Genomic DNA, 15,268 nt, shown 5'->3' on the forward strand with positions numbered 1-15,268 from the left:
CTATGTGTTTTTCATCTTTTGAGTAGCCAAAACTCTGCTTTTGAACGAGATTCGTTCCGGTAAACAGGTTGTAAGTAGAAAATATCTTAAATAGAAACCGATTTTACCATATAAATGCCCTAATCCATTCCAAGCCTCCGCCAAATTTGGATATAACATTTGTATAAACACATGTAATGGTTAAAACCTGTAACAAATACATGTTAGAATTATATTATTACATAATATATAGAAAAAGTACACATCGAAAAACAAAAACTAGAGAAATAATAAAAAAACTCTGGGAACGTTCTGCTTGTCTACGTTTGGTGTTGGCGGTCTAAAGTCTAGATGAGGCTGAGAACAGCAGAAGCCATCTTCCAACCCACGAGAAGTTGGAAGATGGCAATCACTAGAGGTGGGTATTGTGTTGTTGTCTTGGTTGTGTTTTGCTCAAAATAAATGTTTTTAAAAATCTCAGTAGAAAGATTTATTTACATTGACACAAACTAAAAAACTAATCGTATGGAAAAGACTGAACCTGAATTGCTAGAAATGAAAGTTATAATACTCTGTATGCGGTGTATAATAACTCCAAATTATAAAGGACCGAAGGCAAAACACTTGTCGTTTATTGACCCGCTAGTAAAATAAAATAAGTGAGCCATGTTTTAAGTTGTACCCACTGGAAGCAAACGGGTCAAAGCATGAAACTAACTGAGCCATGTTTTAAGTTGTACCCACTGGAGGCAAGCGGGTCAAGGCATAAAACTAACTAACGCGCCAAAGTATGAATAGCTTTTTGTATCTAGAAATAACTTTCTTGAGTCGAAGCACAATTTCCACTAAAGGTCATTTCATAACTTGAAAATTTAAGTAGAGGTTTCAAGTAGTAAGTACATAGAGCATACGATGAAACCTCTACTCGTAAATAGCGGTTTCACTGTATCTAGTTTTAAACGTTACATTTAATAGAAAAGTTTAGGAAAGTGTCTAGCTAGCTCAACAACAGTTCTGCATTGGTTGTGTGCAGCATTATTTTTTAGGATGACATTTATATTTTGTGTTCTCTATCTGTTTCAGTGAAGGTTGGGTGTTCATCATTGTTCCCATTCAGATCTGTGTCGTTATATATATGCTTCATCGGTCGATGGGCAACAGCATTTTCGCTGGAGTTGCAATACTGCTTGTGGCAGCACCAGTTTCATTTGCTATCGGAATCCTTCAAAGAAAGATCAGGGTAAAAACTATGAAAATCAAAGATGAACGAATAAAGTTGCTTAAAGAGGTGCTTTCATCTATCAAGGTGTGTGTATGCGGATCATACTCTATGTCAATGTGCTTTCTATATCAATGTGCCCTCTATGTCAGTGTACATGCCACAATGATCTATTAGATTTTCGCAGCTTGTATGGCTTCCCTTTACATGTTGTTTTTGCCATCTCCTTTGAACCAGACTTCCAGGTTTTTAACCTTCCATGTATCGGCTTCATGTATAACAGATAGTAAACTGTGGATGTAAATTTTGCAGTGCTAACTTCAATTCTTTTCAGTGTAACAAATAGTGGTCATTTTGAAATAAACTGGATGTAAAGCCTGCTCTATTTTTTGCAACATCGAAACTTTTAACACTTACTCACAAGCTATTTAGTTGTATACTTGAGAGTTGTTCCTTCACTGACAGGTTATTAAACTGTATGCCTGGGAGTTATTCTTTTAGTGACAGGTTATTAAACTGTATGTCTGGTAGTTATTCCTTTACTGACAGGTTATTAAACTGTATGTCTGGTAGTTATTCCTTTACTAACAGGTTATTAAACTGTATGTCTGGTAGTTATTCCTTTACTGACAGGTTATTAAACTCTATGCCTGGGAGCCATCATTCCAGAGGAAAGTTACTTTGTTGAGGAAAAGTGAAGTTTTGCGACAAAGAACTTTGAATATTATCAGAGCTATCCAGGATTCTCTTTATAATATTGTGCCTGTTCTGGTACGTATGAAGTAATAGGTGATTTTTGATGGTTCTGTCAATGTCATACACCAACATGAGTCAACTTGAATCCTTGCTTGTACTTCTTCATAAGATTTGTAAGGAACATCATAAAGTTGACTAGCAAACAAGAGGTGTACAGCCTAGCTACCCTTTACACTCTTGATAAGATATGCCAAAACTGCAGTGTATACAAACCAAGCTTTACAATTGGATATGGTAGCAACAAAAACAAAAGTGTCAGTTGTGTAGAATCAACTTAACAATAAACATTTACAATTTCAAAGTTTGGTGCATTACATGCTTTTGCTACATGTAGTAGCCATCACATGTAGTAGTTATCATTGTAGTAGTTATCATATGTAGTAGTTATCGCATGTAGTAGTTATCACATATAGTAGTCATCACATGTAGTAGTTGTCACACATAGTAGTTATCGCATGAAGTAGTTATCACATATAGTAGCTATCACATGTAGCAGTTATCACACGTAGTAGTTATCACATGTAATAGTTATCACATATAGTAGTTATCACATATAGTAGTTATCACATGTAGTAGTTATCACATGTAGTAGTCATCACATGTAGTAGTTATCACATGTAATAGTTATCACATATAGTAGTTATCACATATAGTAGTTATCACATGTAGTAGTCATCACATGTAGTAGTTATCATATGTAGTAGTTATCACACGTAGTAGTTATCACATATAGTAGTTATCACATATAGTAGTTATCACATGTAGTAGTTATCACATGTAGTAGTTATCACATATAGTAGTTATCATATGTAGTAGTTATCACATGTAGTAGTTATCACATATAGTAGTTATCACATGTAGTAGTTATCACATGTAGTAGTTATCACATGAAGTAGTTATCACATATAGTAGCTATCACATGTAGTAGTTATCACACGTAGTAGTTATCACATGTAATAGTTATCACATATAGTAGTTATCACATATAGTAGTTATCACATATAGTAGTTATCACATGTAGTAGTCATCACATGTAGTAGTTATCACATATAGTAGTTATCACATGTAGTAGTCATCACATGTAGTAGTTATCATATGTAGTAGTTATCACATATAGTAGTTATCACATGTAGTAGTTATCACATGTAGTAGTTATCACATATAGTAGTTATCACATATAGTAGTTATCACATGTAGTAGTTATCACATGTAGTAGTTATCACATATAGTAGTTATCATATGTAGTAGTTATCACATGTAGTAGTTATCACATATAGTAGTTATCACATGTAGTAGTTATCACATGTAGTAGTTATCACATGAAGTAGTTATCACATGTAGTAGCTATCACATGTAGTAGTTATCACACGTAGTAGTTATCACATGTAATAGTTATCACATATAGTAGTTATCACATATAGTAGTTATCACATATAGTAGTTATCACATGTAGTAGTCATCACATGTAGTAGTTATCATATGTAGTAGTTATCACATATAGTAGTTATCACATGTAGTAGTTATCACATGTAGTAGTCATCACATGTAGTAGTTATCACATGTAATAGTTATCACATATAGTAGTTATCACATATAGTAGTTATCACATGTAGTAGTCATCACATGTAGTAGTTATCATATGTAGTAGTTATCACACGTAGTAGTTATCACATATAGTAGTTATCACATATAGTAGTTATCACATGTAGTAGTTATCACATGTAGTAGTTATCACATATAGTAGTTATCATATGTAGTAGTTATCACATGTAGTAGTTATCACATATAGTAGTTATCACATGTAGTAGTTATCACATGTAGTAGTTATCACATGAAGTAGTTATCACATATAGTAGCTATCACATGTAGTAGTTATCACACGTAGTAGTTATCACATGTAATAGTTATCACATATAGTAGTTATCACATATAGTAGTTATCACATATAGTAGTTATCACATGTAGTAGTCATCACATGTAGTAGTTATCATATGTAGTAGTTATCACATATAGTAGTTATCACATGTAGTAGTTATCACATGTAGTAGTTATCACATATAGTAGTTATCACATATAGTAGTTATCACATGTAGTAGTTATCACATGTAGTAGTTATCACATATAGTAGTTATCATATGTAGTAGTTATCACATGTAGTAGTTATCACATATAGTAGTTATCACATGTAGTAGTTATCACATGTAGGTTATCACATGAAGTAGTTATCACATGTAGTAGCTATCACATGTAGTAGTTATCACACGTAGTAGTTATCACATGTAATAGTTATCACATATAGTAGTTATCACATATAGTAGTTATCACATATAGTAGTTATCACATGTAGTAGTCATCACATGTAGTAGTTATCATATGTAGTAGTTATCACATATAGTAGTTATCACATGTAGTAGTTATCACATGTAGTAGTTATCACATATAATAGTTATCATATGTAGTAGTTATCACATGTAGTAGTTATCACATATCGTAGTTATCACATGTAGTAGTTATCACATGTAGTAGTTATCATATGTAGTAGTTATCACATATAGTAGTTATCACACGTAGTAGTTATCACATGTAATAGTTATCACATATAGTAGTTATCACATATAGTAGTTATCACATGTAGTAGTTATCACATGTAGTAGTCATCACATGTAGTAGTTATCACATGTAATAGTTATCACATATAGTAGTTATCACATATAGTAGTTATCACATATAGTAGTTATCACATGTAGTAGTCATCACATGTAGTAGTTATCATATGTAGTAGTTATCACATATAGTAGTTATCACATGTAGTAGTTATCACATGTAGTAGTTATCACATGTAGTAGTTATCACATATAATAGTTATCATATGTAGTAGTTATCACATGTAGTAGTTATCACATATCGTAGTTATCACATGTAGTAGTTATCACATGTAGTAGTTATCATATGTAGTAGTTATCACATATAGTAGTTATCACACGTAGTAGTTATCACATGTAATAGTTATCACATATAGTAGTTATCACATATGGTAGTTATCACATGTAGTAGTTATCACATGTAGTAGTCATCACATGTAGTAGTTATCACATGTAATAGTTATCACATATAGTAGTTATCACATATAGTAGTTATCACATATAGTAGTTATCACATGTAGTAGTCATCACATGTAGTAGTTATCATATGTAGTAGTTATCACATATAGTAGTTATCACATGTAGTAGTTATCACATGTAGTAGTTATCACATATAGTAGTTATCATATGTAGTAGTTATCACATGTAGTAGTTATCACATGTAGTAGTTATCACATGTAGTAGTTATCACATGTAGTAGTTATCACATGTAGTAGTTATCACATGTAGTAGTTATCACATGTAGTAGTTATCACATGTAGTAGTTATCACATGTAGTAGTTATCACATGTAGTAGTTATCACATGTAGTAGTTATCACATATAATAGTTATCACATGTTGTAGTTATCACATATAATAGTTATCACATGTTGTAGTTATCACATATAATAGTTATCACATGTTGTAGTTATCACATATAATAGTTATCACATGTTGTAGTTATCACATATAATAGTTATCACATGTTGTAGTTATCACATATAATAGTTATCACATGTAGTAGTTATCACATGTAGTAGTTATCACATATCGTAGTTATCACATGTAGTAGTTATCACATGTAGTAGTTATCATATGTAGTAGTTATCACATATAGTAGTTATCACACGTAGTAGTTATCACATGTAATAGTTATCACATATAGTAGTTATCACATATGGTAGTTATCACATGTAGTAGTTATCACATGTAGTAGTCATCACATGTAGTAGTTATCACATGTAATAGTTATCACATATAGTAGTTATCACATATAGTAGTTATCACATATAGTAGTTATCACATATAGTAGTTATCACATGTAGTAGTCATCACATGTAGTAGTTATCATATGTAGTAGTTATCACATATAGTAGTTATCACATGTAGTAGTTATCACATGTAGTAGTTATCACATATAGTAGTTATCATATGTAGTAGTTATCACATGTAGTAGTTATCACATGTAGTAGTTATCACATGTAGTAGTTATCACATGTAGTAGTTATCACATGTAGTAGTTATCACATGTAGTAGTTATCACATGTAGTAGTTATCACATGTAGTAGTTATCACATGTAGTAGTTATCACATGTAGTAGTTATCACATGTAGTAGTTATCACATATAATAGTTATCACATGTTGTAGTTATCACATATAATAGTTATCACATGTTGTAGTTATCACATATAATAGTTATCACATGTTGTAGTTATCACATATAATAGTTATCACATGTTGTAGTTATCACATATAATAGTTATCACATGTTGTAGTTATCACATATAATAGTTATCACATGTTGTAGTTATCACATGTATCAGTTGTTACCTTTTTCTTAACAAATAGCAAGTTGTTCATACAATAGCTAATCACATTTAATTCAAATTTTATTCTCCTGTGTTACGAGAGAAATCATTGCGACTTCTCAAATACAAATATCTTCTAAGGGGCTGTTCTCCCTAATCTTTTTTAAACGTACAACTCTCAAACTATTGCTCCCCCTAATGTACCGGTAGTTAATATTATTTGATCTGGCTGTTTCTAATAAAGCTGATATGGATATAAATATGACTGTTTCTGTATACTAGACGATACTACAGGTCCTTTTTAACCAAGTTTATTAACGCACGATTTGCCCTCCCTTGGTCACGGAGAGAAAAGTACTGAATGTTTGCATGGCTCTGCTAAGTTGGCCACCATTCCAAGCTTATATTCAGTAAAAGTCTATAGATAAGGTTTCTTCTCATACAGGTTGCTATGACAACATTTGCAATATACACATCAACAAAACCTGATCACACATTAACCGCCAGTGTAGCCTTTGTTGCTCTCTCGCTTTTTGATACCATGAAGTACTCCCTGAACCTAACATCTCAAAAAATCTCCATGCTAGTCATGGTAAGTCCATCCAGTATTGATACAAGGGGTAGACAACTTCTAACTATTCTGCAAGTCATTTTTAATGAATTTTGCTCACCAATCTATATACATGTATATATATATTTTCCAAAGTTGGTCGTATGTGTGTAGTTTCAGCATAGCTATTAAAATATTGGAATAAAGAGTCCGTGCCTTAGAAGATTTGATCTCACACCCTTTGGTTCACCAGCCGATGCCTTCCAAATTCGGCTACACGTTTGATGAATTATTTAGGTGATATATGTCGCTATATTGGAGCAAATACGCTACGCTTTTGGTCACGACGCAAAGTTATGGCGTTACGTCATGAGAAGCAGTAGCTCTTATTAGTAAGCTTACTCAAATTATCCATTGGCAATGTGCCAGGCTTATAGCCTGTGGCAAGCAACTCTCATTGCCTCTCATTGTTTTTAAGCTGATTTTTAATAACGGGCAGCGCCGGTAGCACAGCTAATCTTTACTATAATAAAAACCGTGTTTGTTCATTCGCTATCCGAAGCCGCGCTAAGATCGCTAGGAAAAAAGATTTCACCGATCTGGAATTGAACTCGAATATTTGGCATCCTACTCAAGCTCGCTACCATCTCTACGACTCGACCACCATTCCACATTCAAGAATAATTGTACGTATAGTTATTACACCTGATGATCTCACATAGCAGACTGCCCTGCCAGCGTACTAGTAAGAGTTAATATTTGTTGTGCATTGTGCGGCAAACTGAAAATAACAACACTATCCGACCTGTTTTCATACGCACATCGGTCTAATAATACTTAATAGTTTTATTGCTAATTATATGGATGACATGACTCCTGTCATTCAGGTGTTTGAGGAGCATCAAAACAGTAAAATTGGTAATTATTATAATTGTACAATTTGAACAGTGTTGTTTATGGCCTATATTCCTGACTTTTAATAGATGTAGTCATTTATAGCCTATGTGTTTCACTTTTAATTCATGTAGTCATTTATAGCCTATGTTTTTCACTTTTAATAGATGTAGTCATCTATAACGTATGTTTTTCAGTTTTCATAGATGTAGTCATTTATAGCCTATGTTCTTCACTTTTAATAAGTTTAGAGTTGCTTTACCACAGATAAAAAAGGGTTGATCAAGACCTGTAGCTTTTGCTGATAAACGAGCTTATCACAAGCTCTTTAAGCTTCCTGCTCTAGTGCAGAGCCGTATAGTTTCACAGAGTCCCGTGACCAAAAGCCGGAAACAAAAATGCTTGATTCCAAACAAACCCGATCGACATACTGATCTCTAATGGAATATTCTTACCTCGCTCTCAACATCTCACTCTTTTGCATTTACTTTACCTTATTACAAAAAATAATTTGTAGTTTCTTGTAGAAAATTTTGTCCTTTTTCAAATGGTGTATAATACAACAATCAATTTTAGAGCGACTGCCAATGAAAGTAATTTTTGTTGGTTAGTGTTGCGGCCTCTCCATTATAACTTATATAAAACAATAGTGGGCGCGGCTGGTTTGTTTGGAGCCGTGCGAGCTCCGATATACGCATCCATTAACAGCGAAACTCTGTGAAGTTATACAGCTCCGTACGGTCAGAGTCATATAGCTTTACAAAGTCTTGCGACCAAAACCGGAAACAAAAACGTCTCATTCCAAACAAACCCGATCGACATACTGATCTCTAATGGAATATTCATACCTCGCTCTCAATACCGCTCTTTTTTGCATTTACTTTATGTTTTTATAAAAACATTATTAGTAGGTTTTTGTAGGAAATTTTGTTTTCTTTCAAATGGTTTATGATACAACAATCGATTTTGAAGCGACTGCTAATGGGAGTAGTTTTTGTTGAGTAATGTTGCGGCCTCTCCATTATAACTTATATAAAAATAGTAGGCGTGGCCTGTTTGTTTGGAATCGCGTGAGCTCCCGTATACGCTTCTGTTGGTCGCGGGACTCTGTGAAGCTATACGACACTGCTCTAGTGCAACCCTAGTGCAACTCTAGGGCAACTCTAGTGATTCACTATTATAATGTCCATTCGTCAGAAGCCACAATCAGAGGTTAGCAAAAAATAATGCCTCACACGGTAATCGAACTCAAATATTCAGCTTAGCAGCCCGACTACCAACTGCCCTACTCAACCACCTTGCTACATATTGGAATATTTGTGCACATAGTTATTACACATGATGATCTCTCACAGCACACTAGACTATCAGGGTACTAGTACTAATAATAACAACCATCTTGTTACATTGTGGAATAATTGTACACATAGTTATTACACATGATGATCTCTCACAGCACACTAGACTACCAGGGTACTAGTATTAATAATAACAACCATCTTATTACATAGTGGAATAATTGTATACATAGTTATTACACATGATGATCTCTCACAGCACACGAGACTATCAGGGTACTAGTATTAATAATAACAACCATCTTGTTACATAGTGGAATAATTGTATACATAGTTATTACACATGATGATTTCTCACAGCACACGAGACTACCAGGGTACTAGTATTAATAATAACAACCATCTTGTTACATAGTGGAATAACTGTGCACATAGTTATTACACATGATGATCTCCCACAGCACACAAGACTATCAGGGTACTAGTATTAATAATAACAACCATCTTGTTACAATGTGGAATAACTGTGCACATAGTTATTACACATGGTGATCTCCCACAGCACACGAGACTATCAGGGTACTAGTATTAATAATAACAACCATCTTGTTACATAGTGTAATAATTGTGCACATAGTTATTACACATGATGATCTCTCACAGCACACGAGACTATCAGGGTACTAGTATTAATAATAACAACCATCTTGTTACATAGTGGAATAATTGTATACATAGTTATTACGCATGATGATATCTCACAGCACACTAGACTATCAGGGTACTAGTATAAATAATAACAACCATCTTGTTACATAGTGGAATAATTGTGCACATAGTTATTACACATGATGATCTCTCACAGCACACTAGACTACCAGGGTACTAGTATTAATAATAACAACCATCTTGCTACATAATGGAATATTTGTGCACATAGCTATTACATATGATGATCTCTCACATTTCTCGAGACTACCAGGGTACTAGTATAAATATATTCTAACTACAAAAGGGTTGATGAAGTACATGCAGCGCTAGCAAGGTTAAGTACCTCCAATAAACTAGGAACTACTGCTATTCGTGCTCACCTTGATTATACTCTCTCGTGGCACTCAAACTGTTAATTTAGTAAGTCTGTTAGCACTTGTGTTCTCATCCATTCCTTACTCCCTGTTAACTTAAATTATCTATGTTAGTAGTTGTGTTCTCATCCATTCCTTACTCCCTGTTAACTTAAATTATCTATGTTAGTAGTTGTGTTCTCATCCATTCCTTACTCCCTGTTAACTTAAATTATCTATGTTAGTAGTTGTGTTCTCATCCATTCCTTACTCCCTGTTAACTTAAATTATCTATGTTAGTAGTTGTGTTCTCATCCATTCCTTACTCCCTGTTAACTTAAATTATCTATGTTAGTAGTTGTGTTCTCATCCATTCCTTACTCCCTGTTAACTTAAATTATCTACAGACGACAGTGTCGGTTACTAGACTCGCAAAGTTCTTTGCAAATGAAGAGCTTGATGACACTTGTGTAACTCTGGACCCAACTGCTGGTTTGTATTCATGTATATAATGTTTATACATAATTATAAGCTAATATTATATATATATAATAGTTTATAATATAACGTTTATTCATGGGATCATCTTAAAATTGGAACTTGTCTGAGCACTGTGCCTTTTTTGCAAGTGTAAAGAAATTATCTGTGCTGCAATTCAAAGTTGTCATACTAATGAGGTCACAACTCCTCTTTTGGTAGGAGATAAAAAGGATTTACTAACAAATTGCGCAAACCAACCCTGTTCAAAGTACCTAGATCAGAACTGCCATTGCTTATTTGTTCATGCGTTATTATTCTGTTCCGATAACTGTTCACGCCTTATAAGGTTGATATGGCCATACCAACCTTATTGGCACAATTAAGGTTGATATGGCCATACCAACCTAAAACTTGTTTTCTAAAGCTTATAAAGCGCTTTAGAAAACACTAGCACGCTTGATCACTACGCGTAACTATTATTAAGCAGGCTGCATGCCCAGCTTTAGCTCAAGGTACTAGCTTACCAGGTAAATTACTCATATTCACCTTCAGTGAATTTGAGATGGTTTTGAATTCACACATTGGGTAATAATTTTTACTAACCATGCAACGCCGGGCATTCAATAGTATATGCATATATAGTGAAAGATTAAAAACTTGGGCTGTTGTCATATTTATTTTTACTGCAGCTAAAATAGGAGATGTCACATGTGCTATTTTGTGTGATATTTAATTTATTTTGATAAAAACCAAATCAGAATTTGTATGCTGACTCAGGAGCTATTGCATTAGCGATATACTATTGCTCATATTGATAGGCAGTTGCACACAGCAGAGTTAGCAAAAGAACTAGGTGTAACGACAATGCATTCATAACTATATTGCTGATGAAATATGTTTTTAACGGATATTAGGCTTTTCTAAACAAAATTTTTCAAATGTTTTGTGCTACAGAAAATAATGTAATAGTAATGAGTTCCGAGAGCATCATGTTTTTTAGTTCGTGATGTAGATAGTCAACTACATATCTATAATAACAAGTTTGTGTTTGTCCCTGACCTGCACTACCGCTAGTGCTTTCATGTGCCGAGTTAGTAGAAATTGTTTTGCAAGGAAATGACTTAATTAAAGCCAAGTTGTCTTCTCCATATAACTATTGCTTTAATGTGTAAACTTTGCTGTTGTCACACGTTCTTCAACATTGTCAGACAAATTTATTATGTAAATAAAATTGCTTGCATTTTAGGACAGAGTATAAATAAGTTTCTTAGAATCTTCCCAACAATTCACAAATATATAACTAGCCACTTGTAGGCTGAGTTAACCGACTGCATGCATTGACTACTTGCTAAAGTATCATACAAATCTGAGTGTACCTTCTCAGCCAAACTTGAAGGCATTAATGTGATTGCTCGTTGACGTTTTTGTGACTTCAGGCTCTATCTCATGAAAATCTCTTTGCTTATTGTAACAAATGCAAAAACAAGTGGATTGTTTCTAGAAATTCCTGGCGGCACCGATATCCATGACCCGTTTGGAGTTGCCTAGTGAAGAGTAGTTGATAGTGAAGCCAGGATTAGCGAATCTGTAGTTAGCCATATATACTGCTGGTGTTAGTCAGGCATCTCTAACAGTCTAACAGTTGTTGATGTTGGCATTAAGGAGATCTTCAATTTCTCAGATTTCAAGTGGCTTTAAAGAGGCTCTTCAAGTGACCTAGTCCCTAAGACTCCCTAAATGGTTTTGCCTTCACAGCAATTGATTATAAAATGATGGTCCTGAGATACAAATTTGTTGTTTTTAATTAGACTGTAAAATAATAAGATAGACAATAAAAAACATATCGCTTAACATTTATTAAATACTATTATGCAGCAGTGAAGTATTTAGATACTTGAATACGATTAGAAACCCGTGTAGGAACGACGAACGTATGGACTGTGTCTAGGAATGTTACTATTATCAATAGTAGAACGCATCCGAAGGTTTTATACAACTTGCTGTACTCATCATAGTGACAGTAACAATTCAACTTTTTCACTACAGTTGCTGCTATTGAGATTTTGGATGGAGAGTTCTCACATCTACAAGATTCTTCTCCTGTTCTACATGACATTCATCTGCAGGTGACAGATAAATCTTTGACGGCAATTGTTGGCTCAGTAGGTTCGGGTAAATCCTCACTCCTCTCCGCTGTAACGGGTGACTTGCATAAACTGGAAGGTTCAGTGATTCGTAAGGTGAGTTATGTTCCATTAGACAAAACGATGGATCACAATGATAGCTTTGCAAATGATTTCCTTGACGCTGATGATCTTGTTAAACTAATCTAATCAACATGGTAAGAAGTGCTTCTTGAATGATATTCATTTTACCTTGCAGGGTTCTCTGGCATTGGTATCTCAAGTGGCATTCATAGTGAATGCTTCTGTCAAAAACAACATTCTTTTTGGCAATGAGTATAATGAAGAATTGTACAGCAAAGTAGTGGATGCATGCGCTCTTGTTAAAGACTTTGAAGTACTTCCTAATGGTGACAACTCGATCATTGGTGAAAAGGTATGCATGGCTAATTTGGGCAACTGATAAAATACTCACCTATGATTTGTCAGTTTTGTGGTATTACAGATGTGTCAACTGTTTAATATTACTTTACTTACAATGATTCCATATAACTACAGAGTATAAATATCTCTCAGTGAGTTGAATGTTTAATATTACTTTACCTACAATGATTCCATATAACTACAGAGTATAAATATCTTTCTGTGCGTTGAATGTTTAATATTACTTTACTTACAATGATTCCATATAACTACAGAGTATAAATACCTCTCAGTGAGTTGAATGTTTAATATTATTTTACTTACAATGATTCCATATGACTACAGAGTATAAATATCTCTCATTAAGTTGAATGTTTAATATTATTTTACTTACAATGATTCCATACGACTGCAGGGTATAAATATCTCAGGTGGACAGAAACAGAGAATAAGCTTGGCCAGAGCTGTGTACAGTAACGCTGACATTTACCTTCTCGATGACCCTCTCAGTGCTGTCGATGTTCATGTTGGTAAACACATATTTGAACATGTCATCGGACCCAGTGGACTTCTTAAAGACAAAACCCGTCTCATGGTAATCGTTGGGTTTATTCCTTGAGGTTTTTGTGAGTTTCAAAAAGTAACCCAACATGCATGATCCTTATATTACCAACTGAGTCATAAGGTTAAACATCACAACATGCATGATCCTTATATTACCAATTGAGTCATGAGGTGAAACATCACAACATGCATGATCCTTATATTACCAACTGAGTCATAAGGTAAAACAACACAACATGCATGATCCTTGTATTACCAACTTAGTCATGAAGTGAAACAACACAACATGCATGATCCTTGTATTACCAAATGAGTCATAAGGTGAAACAACACAACATGCATGATCCTTATATTACCAACTGAGTCATGAGGTGAAACAACACAACATGCATGATCCTTATATTACCAACTGAGTCATAAGGTGAAACAACACAACATACATGATCCTTGTATTACCAACTGAGTCATAAGGTGAAACAACACAACATGCATGATCCTTATATTACCAACTGAGTCATAAGGTGAAACAACACAACATGCATGATCCTTATATTACCAACTGAGTCATAAGGTGAAACAACACAACATACATGATCCTTGTATTACCAACTGGGTCATAAGGTGAAACAACACAACATGCATGATCCTTATATTACCAACTGAGTCATAAGGTGAAACAACACAACATGCATGATCCTTATATTACCAACTGAGTCATAAGGTGAAACAACACAACATGCATGATCCTTATATTACCAACTGAGTCATAAGGTGGAACAACACAACATGCATGATCCTTATATTACCAACTGAGTCATAAGGTGAAACAACACAACATGCATGATCCTTGTATTACCAACTTAGTCATAAGGTGAAACAACACAACATGCATGATCCTTATATTACCAACTGAGTCATAAGGTGAAACATCACAACATGCATGATCCTTGTATTACCAACTGAGTCATAAGGTGAAACAACACAACATGCATGATCCTTATATTACCAACTGAGTCATAAGGTGAAACAACACAACCTGTATGATCCTTATATTACCAACTGAGTCATAAGGTGAAACAACACAACATGCATGATCCTTATATTACCAACTGAGTCATAAGGTGAAACAACACAACATGCATGATCCTTATATTACCAACTGAGTCATAAGGTGAAACAACACAACATGCATGATCCTTATATTACCAACTGAGTCATAAGGTGAAACAACACAACATGCTTGATCCTTATATTACCAACTGAGTCATAAGGTGAAAGAACACAACATGCATGATCCTTATATTACCAACTGAGTCATAAGGTGAAACAACACAACATACATGATCCTTGTATTACCAACTGAGTCATAAGGTGAAACAACACAACATGCATGATCCTTATATTACCAACTGAGTCATAAGGTGAAACAACACAACATGCATGATCCTTATATTACCAACTGAGTCATAAGGTGAAACAACACAACA

General features: G+C 34.1%; 1 protein-coding gene across 1 annotated transcript in view; it reads left to right on the forward strand.

Annotated features, from left to right (window-relative positions):
* Nucleotides 1–15,268, forward strand: part of LOC137399934 (multidrug resistance-associated protein 1-like) — a 78,295-nt gene that overhangs the window by 10,043 nt on the left and 52,984 nt on the right. Inside the window, exons 5-11 of the mRNA XM_068086199.1 lie at nucleotides 1,063–1,285; nucleotides 1,832–1,969; nucleotides 6,831–6,977; nucleotides 10,599–10,683; nucleotides 12,718–12,911; nucleotides 13,054–13,230; nucleotides 13,633–13,812. Coding sequence (XP_067942300.1) covers nucleotides 1,063–1,285; nucleotides 1,832–1,969; nucleotides 6,831–6,977; nucleotides 10,599–10,683; nucleotides 12,718–12,911; nucleotides 13,054–13,230; nucleotides 13,633–13,812 — 1,144 coding nt within the window. The remainder of the gene's footprint in view (nucleotides 1–1,062; nucleotides 1,286–1,831; nucleotides 1,970–6,830; nucleotides 6,978–10,598; nucleotides 10,684–12,717; nucleotides 12,912–13,053; nucleotides 13,231–13,632; nucleotides 13,813–15,268) is intronic.

This window comes from Watersipora subatra, chromosome 7, assembly GCF_963576615.1.
Source record: "Watersipora subatra chromosome 7, tzWatSuba1.1, whole genome shotgun sequence".
Lineage (NCBI taxonomy): Eukaryota > Metazoa > Bryozoa > Gymnolaemata > Cheilostomatida > Watersiporidae > Watersipora > Watersipora subatra.